This window comes from Vulpes lagopus, chromosome 19 (assembly GCF_018345385.1).
Source record: "Vulpes lagopus strain Blue_001 chromosome 19, ASM1834538v1, whole genome shotgun sequence".
NCBI classification, from domain to species: Eukaryota; Metazoa; Chordata; class Mammalia; order Carnivora; family Canidae; genus Vulpes; species Vulpes lagopus.
This window is the reverse complement of record NC_054842.1, coordinates 16,653,193-16,670,435: the sequence shown is the minus strand read 5'-3', so window position 1 is coordinate 16,670,435 and position 17,243 is coordinate 16,653,193. Positions and strand designations below refer to the sequence as shown.

General features: G+C 40.2%; 1 protein-coding gene across 1 annotated transcript in view; it reads left to right on the top strand.

The window, feature by feature from the left end:
• The first annotated feature begins 908 nt into the window (after positions 1-908).
• CMC1 (C-X9-C motif containing 1) overlaps positions 909-17,243 on the top strand; it is an 84,574-nt gene continuing 68,239 nt past the window's right edge. The window contains exon 1 of the mRNA XM_041733637.1: positions 909-1,053. Coding sequence (XP_041589571.1) covers positions 1,035-1,053 — 19 coding nt within the window. The 5' untranslated portion in view covers positions 909-1,034. The remainder of the gene's footprint in view (positions 1,054-17,243) is intronic.

Below are 17,243 nucleotides of genomic sequence, written 5' to 3'. Positions count from 1 at the left end.
GCACCTCACCCTTCGGGGGCTCGAACTAGCTAAACGTGGATATGACAAGGAGGCATTTCTGAAGGCTGGCTGGTGAGTGGAAATGAGCATAATTGCCACAAGAAAGTTTCTTTTATCGAGAAGAGGGCATTTGGGATTCTTCAGGAGCGTAGCTACCATCTTCCTTCATTTTTCTCAAACACATACAGCTTTAGTGGACAGAGTCGGCATGTGTAACATCACCTCAATCAGGCTGTGCGCCCTAAGGATACTATTTCCTAGCGCCCAGTTTTTTATTTTATTTCCCCTCCACGGGAGCCAGAGGCTGCTGCTTTGTGAGACAAATAATGACACTCGCAAACTGTCCCACCTCCATAGCAGAACAAACAAGCTGTGCCTATCTCGCATGTGTGGAGCTTATCCCATTTAACAGCGTGCTGCTTGCATCTGACTCCCCTCGAGACCAGGGACCTTATTTTTATTTAATTATTTGGCCCTCGTATTCAGAACTGTGGCTGCAACCGGACATAAAATAGACATTTATGAATGAACGTTAACGAAGAGAAAATAAGGGAACGGGATGATTCGTTCGTCCTCCCAAGGCGGACGTGGAGGGAGGGGCTTGGCCGTGAACCGAACCGCCACGTAAGGCGCCCTCCCAGAGGCCCACAGCTTCTGCTCGGGTCCCCGCAGGCCGCAGTCCGCACGCCGGCGTTCGCGCTCCTCGCAGAGCGGGGCTGCGCGCGCCCGAGAGAGCCCCGCCTCCAACGCGGGCGAGGCCACGCCCCCTTCCCGGTCCTTCCCGCCCAGGAGTCGGTTCCCCTTCAAGTACAGGCTTCGGGGCGGGGCCAGGGGGGCGCAGGCGCAGTGGGCGGCGGAAGTAGCGACGAGGGGGAGAAGAAGGCAGGAAAGGGGCCGCCGCCTCCTCCGCCTCCCGCGGGAAGCTCCCGGCCGCCGCGCGTGCCGCCCAGCCCAGGCCCCTCCCCTCCCCGCCCCTCCCCGCCCCTCCCCCGCCCGGGAGCGGCCCGGCGCTGCTTTCCTCTCCGCCCGCCGAGATGGCGCTCGACCCCGCAGGTACTGGGGCGGGACGCGGGGGTTGTGGAGGAGTCACGGCCGGGGGCCAGCTGGGGGCCGGCGCAGCGCTGAGGTGCACCGCTGCCTCCCACGCCCACGTCCGCTCACCCCCGGCGGCCGCGCGCCAGCCGAGGGATTCTGGCGGCGCACCTTGCTCCCTGCAGTCTCCGGTCGTCTTCCCGCGCCTCAGGGTCAGGGTTAGGTGAAGGGCACTGGGTTTGCTGTCTAAACTCTCGTCCATTTGTGGCCTAACACATTTCCTTCTTAACGCGACTGGTCTTTTTTATCCTCTTTTTCGCCCCTCTGGGGCACCGACTCCTTTAAATATCTGTAATCTACCTTAAAAGCGATAATCCAAAGGACCCATTATTGTGGCAAGAGTCAGATTTTTTTTTTTTTAAAAGATTTTATTTACTTATTCAGGAGAGAGGCAAAGACAGGCAGAGGGAGAAGCAGGCGCTCTGCGGGGAGCCCAGTGCTGGACTTGATCCCAGGACCCGGGGATCACGACCTGAGCCAAAGGAGACGCTCAACCACCGAGCCACCCAGGCGTCCCCAAGAGTCAGTTCCTTGAGAAAGGATCCCTAAGATCTTGGATCAACGTTATTTTAACTTTACTGCTTCCACCCCACTTCTATTTGCAGCAGTAGTTTCAAGTTTCCCTCGGTTTCCGGTCCTTACGGAAGCTCACCTGAGGTGTCTTTGCTTTAAGCTGTTTATCTTACGGAAGCTCACCTCACCTCACCCGAGGTATCTTTGTAGGCTTTTCATGTAAGTATAGGAAACTTCATCTTTGAAGGGAGTGGTAATTGGACTAATCCACTCCCTTCATTTTATGAATGCGAGAACTTCAGGCTTTGGGAGGAGTACGGGCTTCAAGCGTTTGGAGATTCAGAAATGAGAAAGTCACTTTGGTGGCTCTCAAGGAGAGCGAAAAGTGTATGCCTTCTAAAGAGGGCAGTGACATAAATTATGTCTTTGCTACCCTGGCTGCAGTGGTCACATGCGCTACCGAGGAATCCTGAGTGGAAGCAGGGAGATAGGTTAAGAGATGGTGGCAGTAGTCCAGGCACAAATAATACATTTACTGAACGCTTTATTATCAAGCTGAGTATTCTCGATTGTCCAACAACAGTGTGTGATGTGGTAGATAGTGTGCTTTCCCCTTGTGGATTAGGAAACAGAGAGGATCAGGGACTTCTCTAAAGCATGAGAATTTCTGGAACGCCTAATGATCATGCCAATATTGGGCAAGGTGGTTGGATTAAACTTTATGAGGCTGTTAACAATTGATCTGGGCTTTAAAATTTTTTTTTTAATTTCTAGAAAATATTTTTATGTATTCATGAGAGACACACAGAGAGAAAGAGGCAGAGACACAGGCAGAGGGAGAAGCAGGCTCCATGCAGGGAGCCTGACATGGGACTTGATCCGGGTCTCCAGGATCACGCCCTGGGCTGAAGGTGGCGCTAAACCGCTGAGCCACGGGGCTGCCCTGTCCAGTTACTCTTAACCCACTCAAATCTTACGGTATGCCCAAGGCTACCCAGCTAATTGCTGGTAGAGTCAAGTCTGGAATAGAACTCTAATTTCATCTCCAGGCTGGTGTTACAGACCATGCCCTCCATTGGAGTATTTATTGATTAAACAAATACATGACTGCTTGTGATATGTTACAAGACTACAATGGTAAAAGAAAGAAGATAGCCCATCCCCATATACGCTTTGCCAGATGATGATAAACATGAAGAAAATAAAGTGTTATGTGGTAGGTAGTGAAGAGAAGACTACCTCAGAGTGGTCAGTGAAGAGCTCAATGAGGAAGTGCTGTTTGAATTGAAATCTGAAGGTCAAGAGGAAGTAGTTAGTGTGAAGAGGTAGAGAAAGAGTATGCCAGGCAGCCAAAAGTAGCAAATGCTTAAATATTTGCCTATAATGAGGGCCAGTGTGTGGTGGAGATCCATAAGGGAAGATGTTGGGAAAGTAGGCAGGAGCTAGGTGCTGCAGGATTTTAAAGACTCTGATAAGAAATTATTTGGACTTTTCCTGATGTTAGCAAAGCCTTTGGAGTCTTCTAAAGAGGGCAGTGACATAAATTATGTCTTTGCTACCCTGGCTGCAGTGGTCACATGCGCTAGGGAGGAATCCTGAGTGGAAGCAGGGAGATAGGTTAAGAGATGGTGGCAGTAGTCCAGGCCAAATATGATAGTATCTTAGTCTGGAATGGTATTAGAGAAGCTTGAAAGAAATATAAAGCTTATTCAGTTAATGTTTTGGAGGAGTGACTGAGAAGACCTGCTATTGCATTGTATAAAGGTGATGAGGGAAGTGGAGGCATTAAGAATAATTAATAGATATTTTTTACTAACTGGATGGCGGATGATGGTCAGATTTAACAGCGTGATCATTGGAAACTTGTTAAAAAAGGGATGGAGGCAGGATTGGATGGGGAGGAAGAAAATGGAGTCAGCAAGTTGGAATTTTTAAAACTTTGCTGTTTAAATTCCAGAATAAAAGTGTATTGAAGCCAGTTTTGTGGTTTTTTTTTAACTTCATTTTTATTTGGTTCCTGAGTGGAAGCATAGGTTTACGTTTTGATATTTCTCCTGCTTTTTATACAGTGCTATGTGCCCATACGGAGTAGATGTATTTCTGAGTAGATGAGTAGATATTTACATCAAATGAGGTTTACATAGCAAAGTCTGTTTTTCTACTGGTTTATGTTAGATTTTTAAAAATATTTTTTTTATTAAGTTTTTACTTTTAATTCCAGTATAGTTGGCATACGGTGTTATTCATTTCAGGTATACAGTATAATGATTCAACAATCCTGTGTGTTACTCAGTGCTCATCACACTAAGCGTACTCTTTTTTTTTTTTTTTTTTAAGATTTTATTCATTTATTCATGAGAGATACACAGAGAGAGGCAGAGGCTCCCCTGTGGGGAGCCTGATGTGACTTGATTCCAGGACTCCAGGATCACGACCTGAACCAAAGGCAGATGCTCAACCACTGAACCACCCAGGTGCCCTAGACTAGGTGTACTCTTTAATCCCCATCACCTCCACCTGCCTCCCCTCTGTTCTCCATAGTCAACAGTCTATTTCTTTGTCTGTTTCTCTCTCTCTTTTTTCCCTTTGTTTTGTTTCTTAAATTCCACATGAGTGAAACCATATGGTATTTATCTTTCTCTGACCAACTTATTTTGCTTAGCATTACCCTCTGTAGCTTTAACCACATTGTCCCAAATGGCTGAATAATTCTTTTTTTATGGCTAAATAATATTCCATTGTGTACATGTATACCCCACATCTTCTTTATCCATTCATCTATTGATGGGCACCTGGGCTGCTTCCACAATTTGGCTATTGTAAATAATATTGCTATAAACATAGGGATGCATGTATCCCTTTGAATTAATGTTTTTGAATTCTTGGGGTAAATACTCGGTAGTGTGGTTCCTGGATCATAGCATAGGGTAGTTCTATTTTTAAGTTTTGGAGGAAACTGCATACTGTTTTCCACAATGCTGCATCAGTTTGCATTCCCACCAACAGTGCATGAGGGTTCTTTTTTCTTCACATCCTCTCCAACACTTGTTTCATGTGTTTTTGATTTTAGCCATTTTGACAGGTGATCTCTCATTGTAGTTTTGATTTGCATTTCCCTGATGAGTGATGTTGAGCATCTTTTCACATGTCTGTTGGTCATCTGGATGTCTTCTCTTTATCAGATGTGTCATTTGCAAAAATCTCCCATTCAGTAGGTTGCCTTCACTGGTTTATGTTAGATTTTTAAAGATCTTTATACAAGTTTGATCTTCATTTGGCAACAGCTTTTTTTTTTTTTAAGATTTTATTTATTTATTCATGAGAAAGAGAGACAGAGAAAGACAAAGACATAGGCAGAGGGAGAAGCAGAGGTAGAAGCAGAGAAGCAGGCTTCATGCAGGGAGCTTGACGTGGGACTCTTCCCAAATCTCCAGGATCATGCCCTGGTCTGAAGGCGGTGCTAAACCACTGAGCCACCCGGGCTGCCCGGCAACAGCTTTTAACTACCTTCGTAGGGTCTGTTTTTCTCAAGAAACTCTGAACCCAGCAATGGAATACAGGTTACATATTTACTCCTATAGGTAGTTTTATTTAAACTGTTTTCCTTTTTGTTAGTGTAGAGGTCATAAGGGCACTCTTTGTACTTTTATCAGCTGTAATTATGTTCATTATTTTCTCTTACTATTTGAATGTAGAGAGAAAAAGCTGGAAGGAGTCCACAATACCCAAGAAAAGTGGCTGCAGAAAGAGAATAATTTTTTAAAAAAATGCTAGTATGTGTACTATATGGGATGAATATTCCCAGATATTGAGATTTAATTTTCTAAGCCTCTGACATTTTAAAATAGTCCATAGACAGTTCTAATATGCAAATAGAGTAGATGAGGAACCACTGTTCTGAACTCTTCCACTTTTATTGACTTATTCTTCAGCTCTGTTTTCTTATCGGTCTAATGTATTTCCAGAGGAAATTATTCCTATTTTAACCATGAATGGAACCTTTGAGGGCATAGTAATTGTTCAGAAATATGCGGTATAGCTCATTCCCATATAATAGGACTTTATTTATTTTTCATCTATTGCAAGTTATATTTGCCAATTTATAACACCTTCTACAAGTATTGTGTATTTTAGAAATCTTGTCAGACTTAAATGATTGAAAATTTAAATGCTTGTATATTTTGAATGCCTAACACATCGCCTATAGGAACAATTTTAAAAGTGGTGCTTGTTAAAGTAGAATTTTCAAAAAGGTAAAATTATCACTTATGCAAATACAAAATGAATATGTGTGGAAGATTTTCTTCAACTCATTAATTAGTGAGAGAAGCAGTAAAATGTAAAAAACAGTCCAAAAAGCATTTGAGAAGCTAGATGCATAGACAGTTTCATAGGTTTCTTGCTTAGATAAAAAAATGATTGGTTTACAACAGGGCCTCTATACACTATAATCTTTGGGGTTATCTTTTCCTCTGGTCAGAAATTATTTTTCTTTATTCAACAAAATTCTAGACATTAACCTCCTCCCATAACGAGTTGGAAAAGGGCCTGGCAATGGAAAGTTAAGCCCAGGGCTATACTGAAAGAACACTCAGTTATTCCTTTGCTCTTCCAGATTCCAGATAATTTTCCAACATGACTATATTCCCCAATGACAACTTACAGAAACCTGGGCCTGATAATTTTGACTACTTTCCCTAATAACCAGAAGAGATTCCTTTCTCCTTTTTTCTTGTACCTTTCCCTCTTTTAGCAGGGTAGCTAGTTCCCCTTCCTTCATCCATTAGTGTGGATTTGTTCTCTACTTTTGCGTGGTGGGGCAGTAGCAACAGAGAGGTTTCCTTAAGTGTATCTGTCCCTCTAAAGGTGTTTTCCAGAAATCTAATTAGGGGAGGAAGATGGGATAGCGAGAGCTCATAGGGTAGAAAGTGCAGTCAGGAATTTTCACAACATTGCAGGAGTAGATGTTGGATGAAGGTGGGTCTTGGGAGGGTGTTCTCTTGGCAGTTCTTGGAGTATTTGGTATTTATGTATCTAAGTATGTATGTATTTATGTATGAGAGAGAGAGAGGCAGAGACATAGGTAGAGGGAGAAGCAGGCTCCATGCAGGGAGCCCAGTGTGGGACTTGATCCCCGGACCCTGGGATCACACCCTGAGCTAAAAGCAGATGCTCAACCATGGAGCCACCCAGGCATCCCAGGGATTGCTGGGGTTGTCTTAGTAGTTCTTGTGAGGATATAGGTAGATTAGCCTTAGGGGTAGTAGCACTTTTTTAATTCACTGGAAATTTTTTTTAAATAAAGGTTTTTTTTAAAACATTTTATTTATTTATTCATGAGAGACACACACACACACAGAGGCAGAGACACAGGCTGAGGGAGAAGCAGGCTCCATGTAGAGAGCCCGACTTGGGACTTGATCCCGGGTCTCCAGGATCACACCCTGGACTGAAGGCGGCGCTAAAGCACTGAGCCACCTGGGCTGCCCAAACTCACTGGAAATTTTTAAGTTAAACATCTGAAGAGACTTCAAATCTTTTCTGATCACCATGTGACTAATATGTAAAAGGTTACATAGCAGATTAGAAAAATTTTGATTTTATTACTTCTATGGCTCTATGGTATCCTCTTAGACATAAATTACATTGGTATTTCAGAGCTAAAAATCTGTTTACTTGTAAGTTTTCTATATTTCTAAACTCGAAGTATATTTGTGATAGAAGTTGTGAGTCATGAATCATGAAATGTTTTGTAAATCAGCTTAAGGAGTTTGAATTTTATCCTGAGAACAATGGGAAGATGCTACAGATTTTTAGGCAAGTAGAAATTTCCTTCATTTTCTGCTTATCTGACTTTTCATCAAATCCAGGGTATGTGTTCTCAGAATACTGCTTAAGTGGTGATGTGTCTCCCATGGTATCACATCTGGAGGCACATGATGTCTGTCTCTCATAGATGATACTTATTTTGATCACCTAGTCAGGGGCTTGTTCCATTTCCTTGTTTTTTCCTCTCATAATTAGTTAATAATCTCTGGGGAGACCATTTAAGACTAGGCAAATATCCATTCCTCATCAAAAAATTCCCCTTTGAATGTAGTATTATATATTGATGATTTTTGCCTGATTCAGTCTTTCCTAGAATGGTTGCAGAATGATGATCTTATAGCAATCTCTCCACATTTTTTAGTTGGTTGTTGACATTTTAATACAAGCCAGAGACCATTTTGTTTCTTATTTACTTATTTGTAAATCTTTATAGATGTGGACTCATGAATTCCTATTTTTCCAGTGGTTTATAATTTGTTACTGCAGTAATTATTTTGGTGCTCAAATTTTCCCAGATTTGGCCAGTGAGAGAGTTCCTTCAAATTAGCTTTCTGGGTCCCTGTGATATGCTCCCATCCTTTTTTGGAGCATTTTCCTTTTTTTAGGTATTTCTGGCTTATCTCATACCTATTCTGGCCCATCCATAGAATTAGTCCTATCTCTGACAAACCCTGATTCCTTTCTTTGGGCATGACATTAGAGACCAAGGTTGGGATACCATTTGGATATTTTACATGCAAGTGAGTTTTGAATTACGTGCTCTTAGGGAAAAAACCTGTAAAGGGACTGAGGGGAACAGGAAAGGAAAGGAGAGGAAGCTGAGCAAGGATGTGGTTTCAGGGAAGTCTTGTCTCAATCTGATCAGTTCTGGTGCACCACAAAGTACAGGGCTTGTCCCACTTTGGAGGCCAGGGCACTGGGCTTTTTTGCCATCTGCAGTCCCTGCCCACTGCAGAAGGTGGGAGAGGGGCAGCTGGAAAGAAAGCTGGAATGTGCCATCATGCCGAGGGGCAGTCCTAAAAAGGTTGCATTCTCCTGCAGGGAGAATTCCAGCTTTCTCCTCAAAATCATTTCCCTGAAGCTCCTAGGAACCTTTGTTCAGGTAGTGAGAATTTGGATAGTGGTAGGTCAGGTAGGAAGGGGTACTTGCACAGATGTGTAAATACACACAGGTGCATGTATGGGGTCCAGGTGGAAAGTATCATGGGGTTGTGGTAATGACCTTTCCTAAGATACAGCTAACATCTGCCAAACTGTGCTTTTGTTTTTTTCCCTCTAGATCATTTTGGACATAATGTTCTTTCTTTTTAGAATTTACCCTCCCCATCCCCAAATCTGTTTAATTCTTGTTCATTTTCACACGTCACTTTAGAGTCACTTTACATAGGAAGCATTTCCTGATTGTTATCATCCCGTAATCTTTCAAAAACCAATTTTAAAAATATTTGAAAATTTTAAAAACTACCGAAATATCAAATAACCTGGGTAGAGAGTTTTTCATTCTATTTTTTTTTAGAGTTTTTCATTCTAGATGAAAAAATATTTTTTTTCCCTTGAGAAATTAAGTGAAACCTAAAGATGTGATTTGTCTGTTTGTATCCAATGATTTGAGAGATGAAGTATCATGTGGAGAATGAGAATATTTACCTGTGTAGTAAACTGTATATTTTTCATATGATTTCACCTCTGAGTTTAACAGAGACTAGATGATTAGAGAAGATAAAAACCAGTTAATGAGTCAACCAGTTAACTACATCTAGACAGTAAGAGATTGCCCACAAATGAGAGTAGGGGTGAGCGCTGTCCTGTTATGGAAAACCACCCAATTGAATTGGGGAATTAGTACTGATATCTTCTTGTTTTAGACTTTGCCCATTAGCCTTAGGCCTAATTCTAAATGGTATAATCTCAGGTTTGAGGATGAGGGGTACGGAGAATAAGGCTTATTGGATGACCGCAAAAGCTGCTTTAAGCCTTAAACTGTTAAGATTTTAAATACTGGCAGTTGGTCTCAAGGGATTCTTGACTCAGCACAGGGAAGTCACCGTAGAAAATAATTTTAGGTTTATATTCCATAGACTATCAGATGAGTATCCTTATTTTTGTATAAGGGTGTTAATAGCAAATGTGTAGCATTCCCTAAGCTTATAGATGTCAAAAAATGCAAAAAATATCACCTTTTACTTGATATAAGTGGATCAAACAAAACTGCCCAAATAAAAACAGATTCCCAGATTAACCTTCTCCTCCACCAGCCCTGATTATATTTTAACATTTTTAAGTAGAGAGGTTGAGGGGGGAAAAATTCTAAAAAGCATGATATTTAGTATACTGCATTGTTTTTGCTGAGGAACTGTTACTGGGTGTTTTTTTTTTTTTTTTTTTTGACAGATCAAAGGATGTGTTAATTAAGCATGATGAATTAAAATGTGGAGTTTCAAATGTTTATGCGGCAGAATGGGAACTAGCCTGTTTGACTCATCATTATGTATATAATCCGTAGCATGGTGACTGATATATAGTAGGTTCCTAATATTTGTTAACAGAATGAATATCTATATCAAATACTGAAACGCTCTTATTTTATTTTATTTTTTTTTTAATTTTTATTTATTTATGATAGCCACAGAGAGAGAGAGAGAGGCAGAGACACAGGCAGAGGGAGAAGCAGGCTCCATGCACCGGGAGCCCGATGTGGGATTCGATCCCGGGTCTCCAGGATTGCGCCCTGGGCCAAAGGCAGGCGCCAAACCGCTGCGCCACCCAGGGATCCCCAAATACTGAAACACTCTTAATCATGTGTTATTTATTAAATATATATTTAATACAGTTTGTATATTTACCATGTGTCAGCAGTTAAAGGGAATTAAGAGATGAATTAGACATGTGGACTTGGACCTCATTAAATTTAAGTTTCATGCAGTTTCTTGATTTAATACATATTAGAATTATTTGAGGAGCTTTTAAGAATACCAATGCCTGGGTTTATCCCAGCATTTCTTTCTTTCTTTCTTTCTTTTTTTTTTTTTAAGATTTTGTTTCTTTATTTGGCAGGGAGAGAGAAAGCGCGCGAGCACATGCATGCACAAGCAGGGGGAACGGCAGAGGGAGAGGGAGAAGTAGGCTCTCCACTGAGCCTACTGAGCCTGATGTGGGGCCAGATCCCAGGATTCTGGGATCATGACTTGAGCCAAAGGCAGACACTTGATGACTGAGCTATCCAGGCACCCCCCAGCATTTCTGATTTGATTCGTTTGGGTGGTGCCCACGTATCAGAATTTCATAATGCCCTCTCAGGTGCTTGTTAGATGCAGCCAGAGTTGAGAAATTCTGGTACTAAAATCTGTCTTTTTGGCCTGCTGTCACAGCATACCATAGACTGAGTGGCTTAAACAACAGAAATTGATTTTTCCACAGTTTTTAAGGCTGGGGAAGTCCAAGCTCAAGGTGCTAGTCAGTTTGGTCCTAGTTCTTCTTATGAGACCACCTGTCAGATTAGGGCCCCATCCATGTAATCTAAACCTAATTGCCTCTCCAAATAAAATCATATTAGGGTTTAGAGCTTCAATATGGATTGGAGTGGGTGAGGGGGACAAAAAATTCAGTCCATGGCAACCATTGATCTATCAGGAGAAGAAGATAGCACAGATGGTGTGATGTGATATGTTAAGTCCAGAAGCAGTTACATGATTGGTATACACAGATCTTGGGCAGAAAGCACTTTCAGGTGCTGGGGCCAGAGAACTTTTGGATGGAACAAGTGTTTGATTTTTAAATTGGTAGACTTTGATAAGAAAAGAAGAAGTAGAAAATGGAAGATAAGGGCAGAAGATTGAGTTGGAGTTTGACTTTACAGTTACTTGCTGAGTAATGCTGCAAAGATTGCTTTTCTTGCAATCTGACCTCCCCCCTCTCCGTTCCTTAATAATACCTTGTGTGTGGTGATGTTTGTAAAACAATTTCTTCTGCTCCTTCCTTCCTTCTGCAAATATTTATTGTGCTTCTTCTGTGTACCATATAAATGTAAGCTGATTTTTTTTTTTGGGAAGGAGGATAACTTAATCACCAGGATGGCAGAATGAAGATTTAAATTGTTGAAATTTTTAAGTTGAAATCGTGATGCTGCTGGGACTTGGAAATTGCCAATAGACATTTGAAAATGTGGGCAGTGTAGATTTGGAGCTGGAAATAAGCCCTGAGAACATGGCATAATCAACAGCATCTATAAAGGTAGAAGTTTGTGGGGTTGCCACAAGAGGAATAAGACTAGATCTAACCTTGGAAGCATTTAAGCTTTTTCTGCCATTATTACCTTTGTTCAGAATATTTTTGAGACTCCTTTAAGATTTGCCTTCAGCCTTATAGTCCATTCATCCCAGTATCCTCATTTTGAACAATTTTTTTTTGTGTGTGTGTAGGAGGTGAACTTGAATTTCAGCCAAGATTAGCCAGAGGCAATCTGGTGAAGGTGGTAGATGATCATTTTGGGAAATGCTACCCCTAAGAAAAATTGTATCATGGAACTCAATTTCATGTTAATGCACACAGACTCTGAAGGCCACATCAACATAGATGTGAGGGGTGTGAGCAAAGTTTGATTCTTGGAAATAGATGAATAAGCCCTCAATGTAAAAATAATTCCCCTACTCCGTTGCAGAGTGGCACATGTTTTTTGTAGAAATGTTATGAAATATTGTAAGATGAAGAAGAACTGGTGGAATAGAATGGCCAAAGGCACTGAGGCACACTCATAGATTTGGGGGTAGTCTACCATGCTCTAGATGTATATCAGAGAAAAATAAGGTATGTATTGCTGAGAAGGCACATGGTTGCTGTCACTTCCCATATCAATGGAAAATTGTGCTTGTAGGAAAAGATAGTTTCAAAGATTTACCAAATAAATATGAAATCTTTTCATTTAAGAAATTATGGCCACAATGGAGATTGCAGCACATTTCTAAAATTGGCATGTCTTCTTGTGTAAGTTGATTTCCTGCTTTGGTATACTTTCAGATTTGTTGTCCCTTTTTTGCCTCATCTTGGTTAAAGTAATGTGGGTGGAAGAGGAAGTTTTCACACCTAGCAATCTGCAGAATCTGAGGTCCAAGAAATAGGTGCTTTTGGGAAATGGGTACATCTAGTGTGAACTAGGTGGTTATTAACAGTGAAAGCTGATAGGACAGAGGAGTTCAAATGAAGCCTACTATTGTGGGATATATGTGGTATTTGACCCAAAAGCTAAGCAGAAATAGGCACGTCTACCTCAGTGAAGTGCTTTCCTTATTTTGATGAAGTTTGAGCTTCTAAAAAATTAGATTCTTACCAATTGACCTAACATGTGATGTTTACACTCTTTGAAGGTATTTTTTCAGCCAACTGACAAATGGCTCCTCTTGTGTTTTTTTTTTCTTTTAAATAATTTTTTCCATGACAGAAATCAGAGAATCAGAGGGTGCTTGGGTGGCTCATTCGCTAAAGCATCAGCCTTTAGCTTGGGTCATGAACCTAGGGTCCTAAAATTGAACCCCGCATCGGGTTCCCTGCTCAGTAGAAAGCCTGCTTCTCCCTCTGCTGCTCCCCCTGCTTGTGTGTGTGCTCACATGCTCTCTTTCTCTCTCTGTCAAATCTTTTTAAAAAATCATAGAATCAGAATTCCATTTAACATTCTGAGAAAAAAATCTAAACTGTGAGTTTGTTATTTTGATTGTGCTCCCAATGCTTCTGAAACAGTCATGACTATCTATTATTTCACACTTTGCATGACTTTAGAAGCTTACGCAACCTGGTTTGCTAAAATCCCCTTAAATAGGCCACCACCCCTGTATGTGTGTTATGGAAGATTCAAGACCTGGGTTACATGATCTTGGCATGCTGCTCTGTTAGAGACTTGGGTTATTTTTTAAATTTTTATTTATTTATTTTTTTAGAGACTTGGGTTATTTCACCTCTGTAGGTCTCCTCTTTTTTATCTGCAAAATGGAATCAAACTATTTCACTTGGGAGGGCTGTTATACAGTCTATAGGGATTTCATTGACCTCATCTTGAAGCTTTATAGCCAGAGGCAGGCTGGAAATTGGTTGGAGTAGATGTCTCTTACTACTCATTTTCTTTTCTGGTTTGTTTTGTCAGTTCAAGAAGGACTTATTGAAGGAAAGAATGTGAAAGGAACACTGATCTTCACTGTCTTAATTTTCCCAGCCTAAGTACTTCCACCACCCACCCCCCTTCCTCAATTTATCATAGCAAGGAAGTACGAACAAGCTGGCAAGAACATGAAAATCTGATCAAGAGCAACCCTATTTCTGTGCTGTTGAGGAGAAATGGAGTCTGCCTAGCTTCCTGGTGTGAAGCACTTATTGGAAATGTAGCAATTGAGAACTCTGGTCTTTCTATATTGTTCATGATACCATCTGCCTGGAGTCCTTCATTTTGAGGCTCTTGGTAATTAGTAAAGAAGAGAGACCTAAAGATAGAAACTATGGCTAATGAGAATACGGTTGCAAACTTCAAGTATTTTTCTTGTTTTTCCTCCAGAGTAAAGAGTAGCATGGAAATATCTTTAGGAGCAAATAAATAATAACTAGAAAGTTTTAAAAGTGGCATTATATAAACAAGAATCAAATCAGTTAAATTAGAATGTTTTCACTATTGAAAAGGTATACTTTGCCCTTCAGGTGTCACTTCTTTCCAATGAACGATTCTGTAATATTCTGATTTGGTTCATTGTTATCTTTTTGGATTCATAGCAAGTGCTGTTGTCAGTAGACTTATAATCTACTACTGCCATACTGCAAGAACACGTGAGCCCCCAAGCAGTATCTGAGCTAACAAATTCAGCCAGTGAAAAAGGTGAAAATTGACTTTCAGGTGATGATAGAATGTTGAGAAGTTAGAGCTTCGGAAATTTTCCCTGCTGGTGTTATCCTGATTCTTTATCTCAGTATAAATTCATTCATGTGACCATATAGTAGCAAACTCTCAAACTTTGTTTTTTTTTTTTTTTTTTTTTTTGCAGGCTCTTTTGCAAGTGTATAACATATATGTGTCACATTAACCTTGAGAGAATCATTCTGTAATTTTATGAATAAAAATTATAATTTTATTTATAATTGTGTTGAAGATAGCTTTGTAATATGTATAAAATAATATTTGGTGGTTGGTATGCTAGCAAACGAGAGAATCTTTAGCAGAATTTGTTCATATATTTTTAAGTCTGTTATTTCTGACTTAACACTAAGAGTTTGGAAAATCTAAATCAATATTCATGTGATTCTAGAATTGTTTTTTTTTTTTGCCCTAATAGGTTTTAGAAGAATGATCAGAAGGAGTTTTTGTAAGCCAAACTAAAAAAAGTGTTCAAGTAGGAATTACAACCTAGAATTCAGACTATGGGCGAATTTCTATTATATTTCTTTTTTTTTTAATTTTTATTTATTTATGATAGTCACAGAAAGAGAGAGAGAGAGAGAGAGAGGCAGAGACACAGGCAGAGGGAGAAGCAGGCTCCATGCACCGGGAGCCTGACGTGGGATTCCATCCCGGGTCTCCAGGATCGCGCCCTGGGCCAAAGGCAGGCGCCAAACCGCTGCGCCACCCAGGGATCCCTCTATTATATTTCTTATGGAAAATAGTTTAATATTACACAACTATACTTGTATTTAAAGAACTGATTTTTAAAATTAGGGCTTTTGTTATCTAAGACTACTGCAAAATTTATAGAGCAAAAGATAGACTCATCAGGACATTATTAATAAGTTGGATAGATTAAAATTATATGTGAAAGGAAGAGGTAACATTTTGAAATTGGTTTTATAAAAAAGGTCAGTATATTACAATATTTCTTCTGCTCTCAATAATTATTGTGTTAATGTCTGATGCCTCATATGTGTGCTGCAGACCAGAAGAAAAGAAATATGTGGAGATAGTCCTCTGTTTTATTATTTACCTTCAAGTACACATCAGCTTTCCACTCCATAGGCTGTCTCACAGGCATCTGAAATTCACCATGTCCACAGCTGAATTCCTCTCCTACCTGGTGTTTCTTTTGTGCTCCCTATGTCAATGAGTGGTCACGGCATTTCCCTGGGAGCCAGAAAACTGGGAGCCTTCTTTGAATCCTCTTTTCCTTAGTGCCTGTAGGCCCTGTGCATCTTGTAGGGCCTCTCTTGAAGCTGCCCTTTCCTCTCCATCCATACTTTCAGTGCCTCCTATGAGCTTACTATCCTTTTTCCCAACTTACAGCAGCTCTGGCAAAGGTAAGGGGAAAAAGGAGGCATCAATAAATAGTTTAGGCCAGTTTTCAGCAAACCATGGTCCAGGCAAAATCTGGTAAGGCCCATAAGCTATGAATGGTTAGTAGGTGGTTAAAAACAAAAACAAAAAACATACATGAGGTAGTTTGTAGTCTGCAAAGCTTAAAGTATTCACAAGTCTGGTCCTTAACTAGAAATAGTTTGTTGAACTCTGGCATATGCAGTGGAAATTGGGATACAACTATAGGAATGGTAGAGAGGAAAAAATGTGAATCATTATTTGGGAAAATGTAGATGAAATGGATAGTTTGTTCAAGAAATATAAATTTACTAAAACCATAACTGACTAAAGAATAAAAAGCCCTTAGAAAATTGAGTTAGTAGTTAGGGTTAGAAAACTCTGTGTCTGTCTCACACACAGTCACATTCATACCGCAAGCCCTGGGCCCTAATAGCAGTCAGAGTTCCAGCAGAGACCACAGGGCTATTGTGTATAGGTATGTCTACACACACATATGCTCAGGTACTAGGTCATGTGACTGGGAGCTAGTTGAGCAAGTCTGTAGGGCAGGCTCTGCTTCAGGAAGAATGGCTGTCAGCGTTGGAATTCTTGGTTCTGAACTGAAGGTACGGTTTGCAGAAGCAATTCTTTAGGAAAAACTCAGTTCTGTTCTTAAGGCTTTTCAGGCCCACCTAGAGTATCTAGAATAATCTCCTTTACTTAAAGACGACTGATTATAGACTTTAATCACATCTGCAAAGTACCTTCCCAGCAATACCTGGGTTAGTGTTTGAGTAAGTGGAGACTATAGCCTAGCCAGGTTGATTCATAAAACTGACAGCCACAGATAGTTTCTACCAAACTTTTAAAGGAACTGATAATGGTCTTTATACAGAGCGTTCCACAGAATATAAGGGAAGAGAAAGGTCCCTACTTTATTGTTTAAATAATGTAACTATGATGCTAAAGCAACACAAAGGAAAATCATAGGCAAATCTTAACGTGAAGATAACTATAAAAATTCCAAATGAAATTTAAGCATCCAAGACAGAGGTTCTGTTAGTTTCTACTCATCATTTTTCTGAAGGAGATAGCCAGTAAGAATTTAAAAAGAGTAGAGCTGTCCCTGTGATTATTTACATAGAAATTAGAAGAGACTATGGACAAGTCTGTGCCTCTCATGAATAAATAAATACATAAATCTTTTTTAAAAAAAGAAACTGTGGACAATTTACTAGAACCACTGAGAGTTCACTAAGATTGTGTTGGTTATGAGGACAATGTAAAAAATTTAGGTGAACCTGTATACCAGCAACACATAATTACATGTTACTTATGAAAATATACTTTTAATGGTAGAAATAAATCTAATAGAAGATGGATAGGATCTTTAGGGAGACTAATAAAAGATGAACAGTATCTTTAAGGAGAAAATTATAGAACTTTGTATCCACTTACTTATTTAATTTCTGATAGTTATGTGTTTATCACCCATGAGTGCAGATATTTATCCTGGTTTAAAGCTAAGATATTATAAATTGAGGTAAAATATACA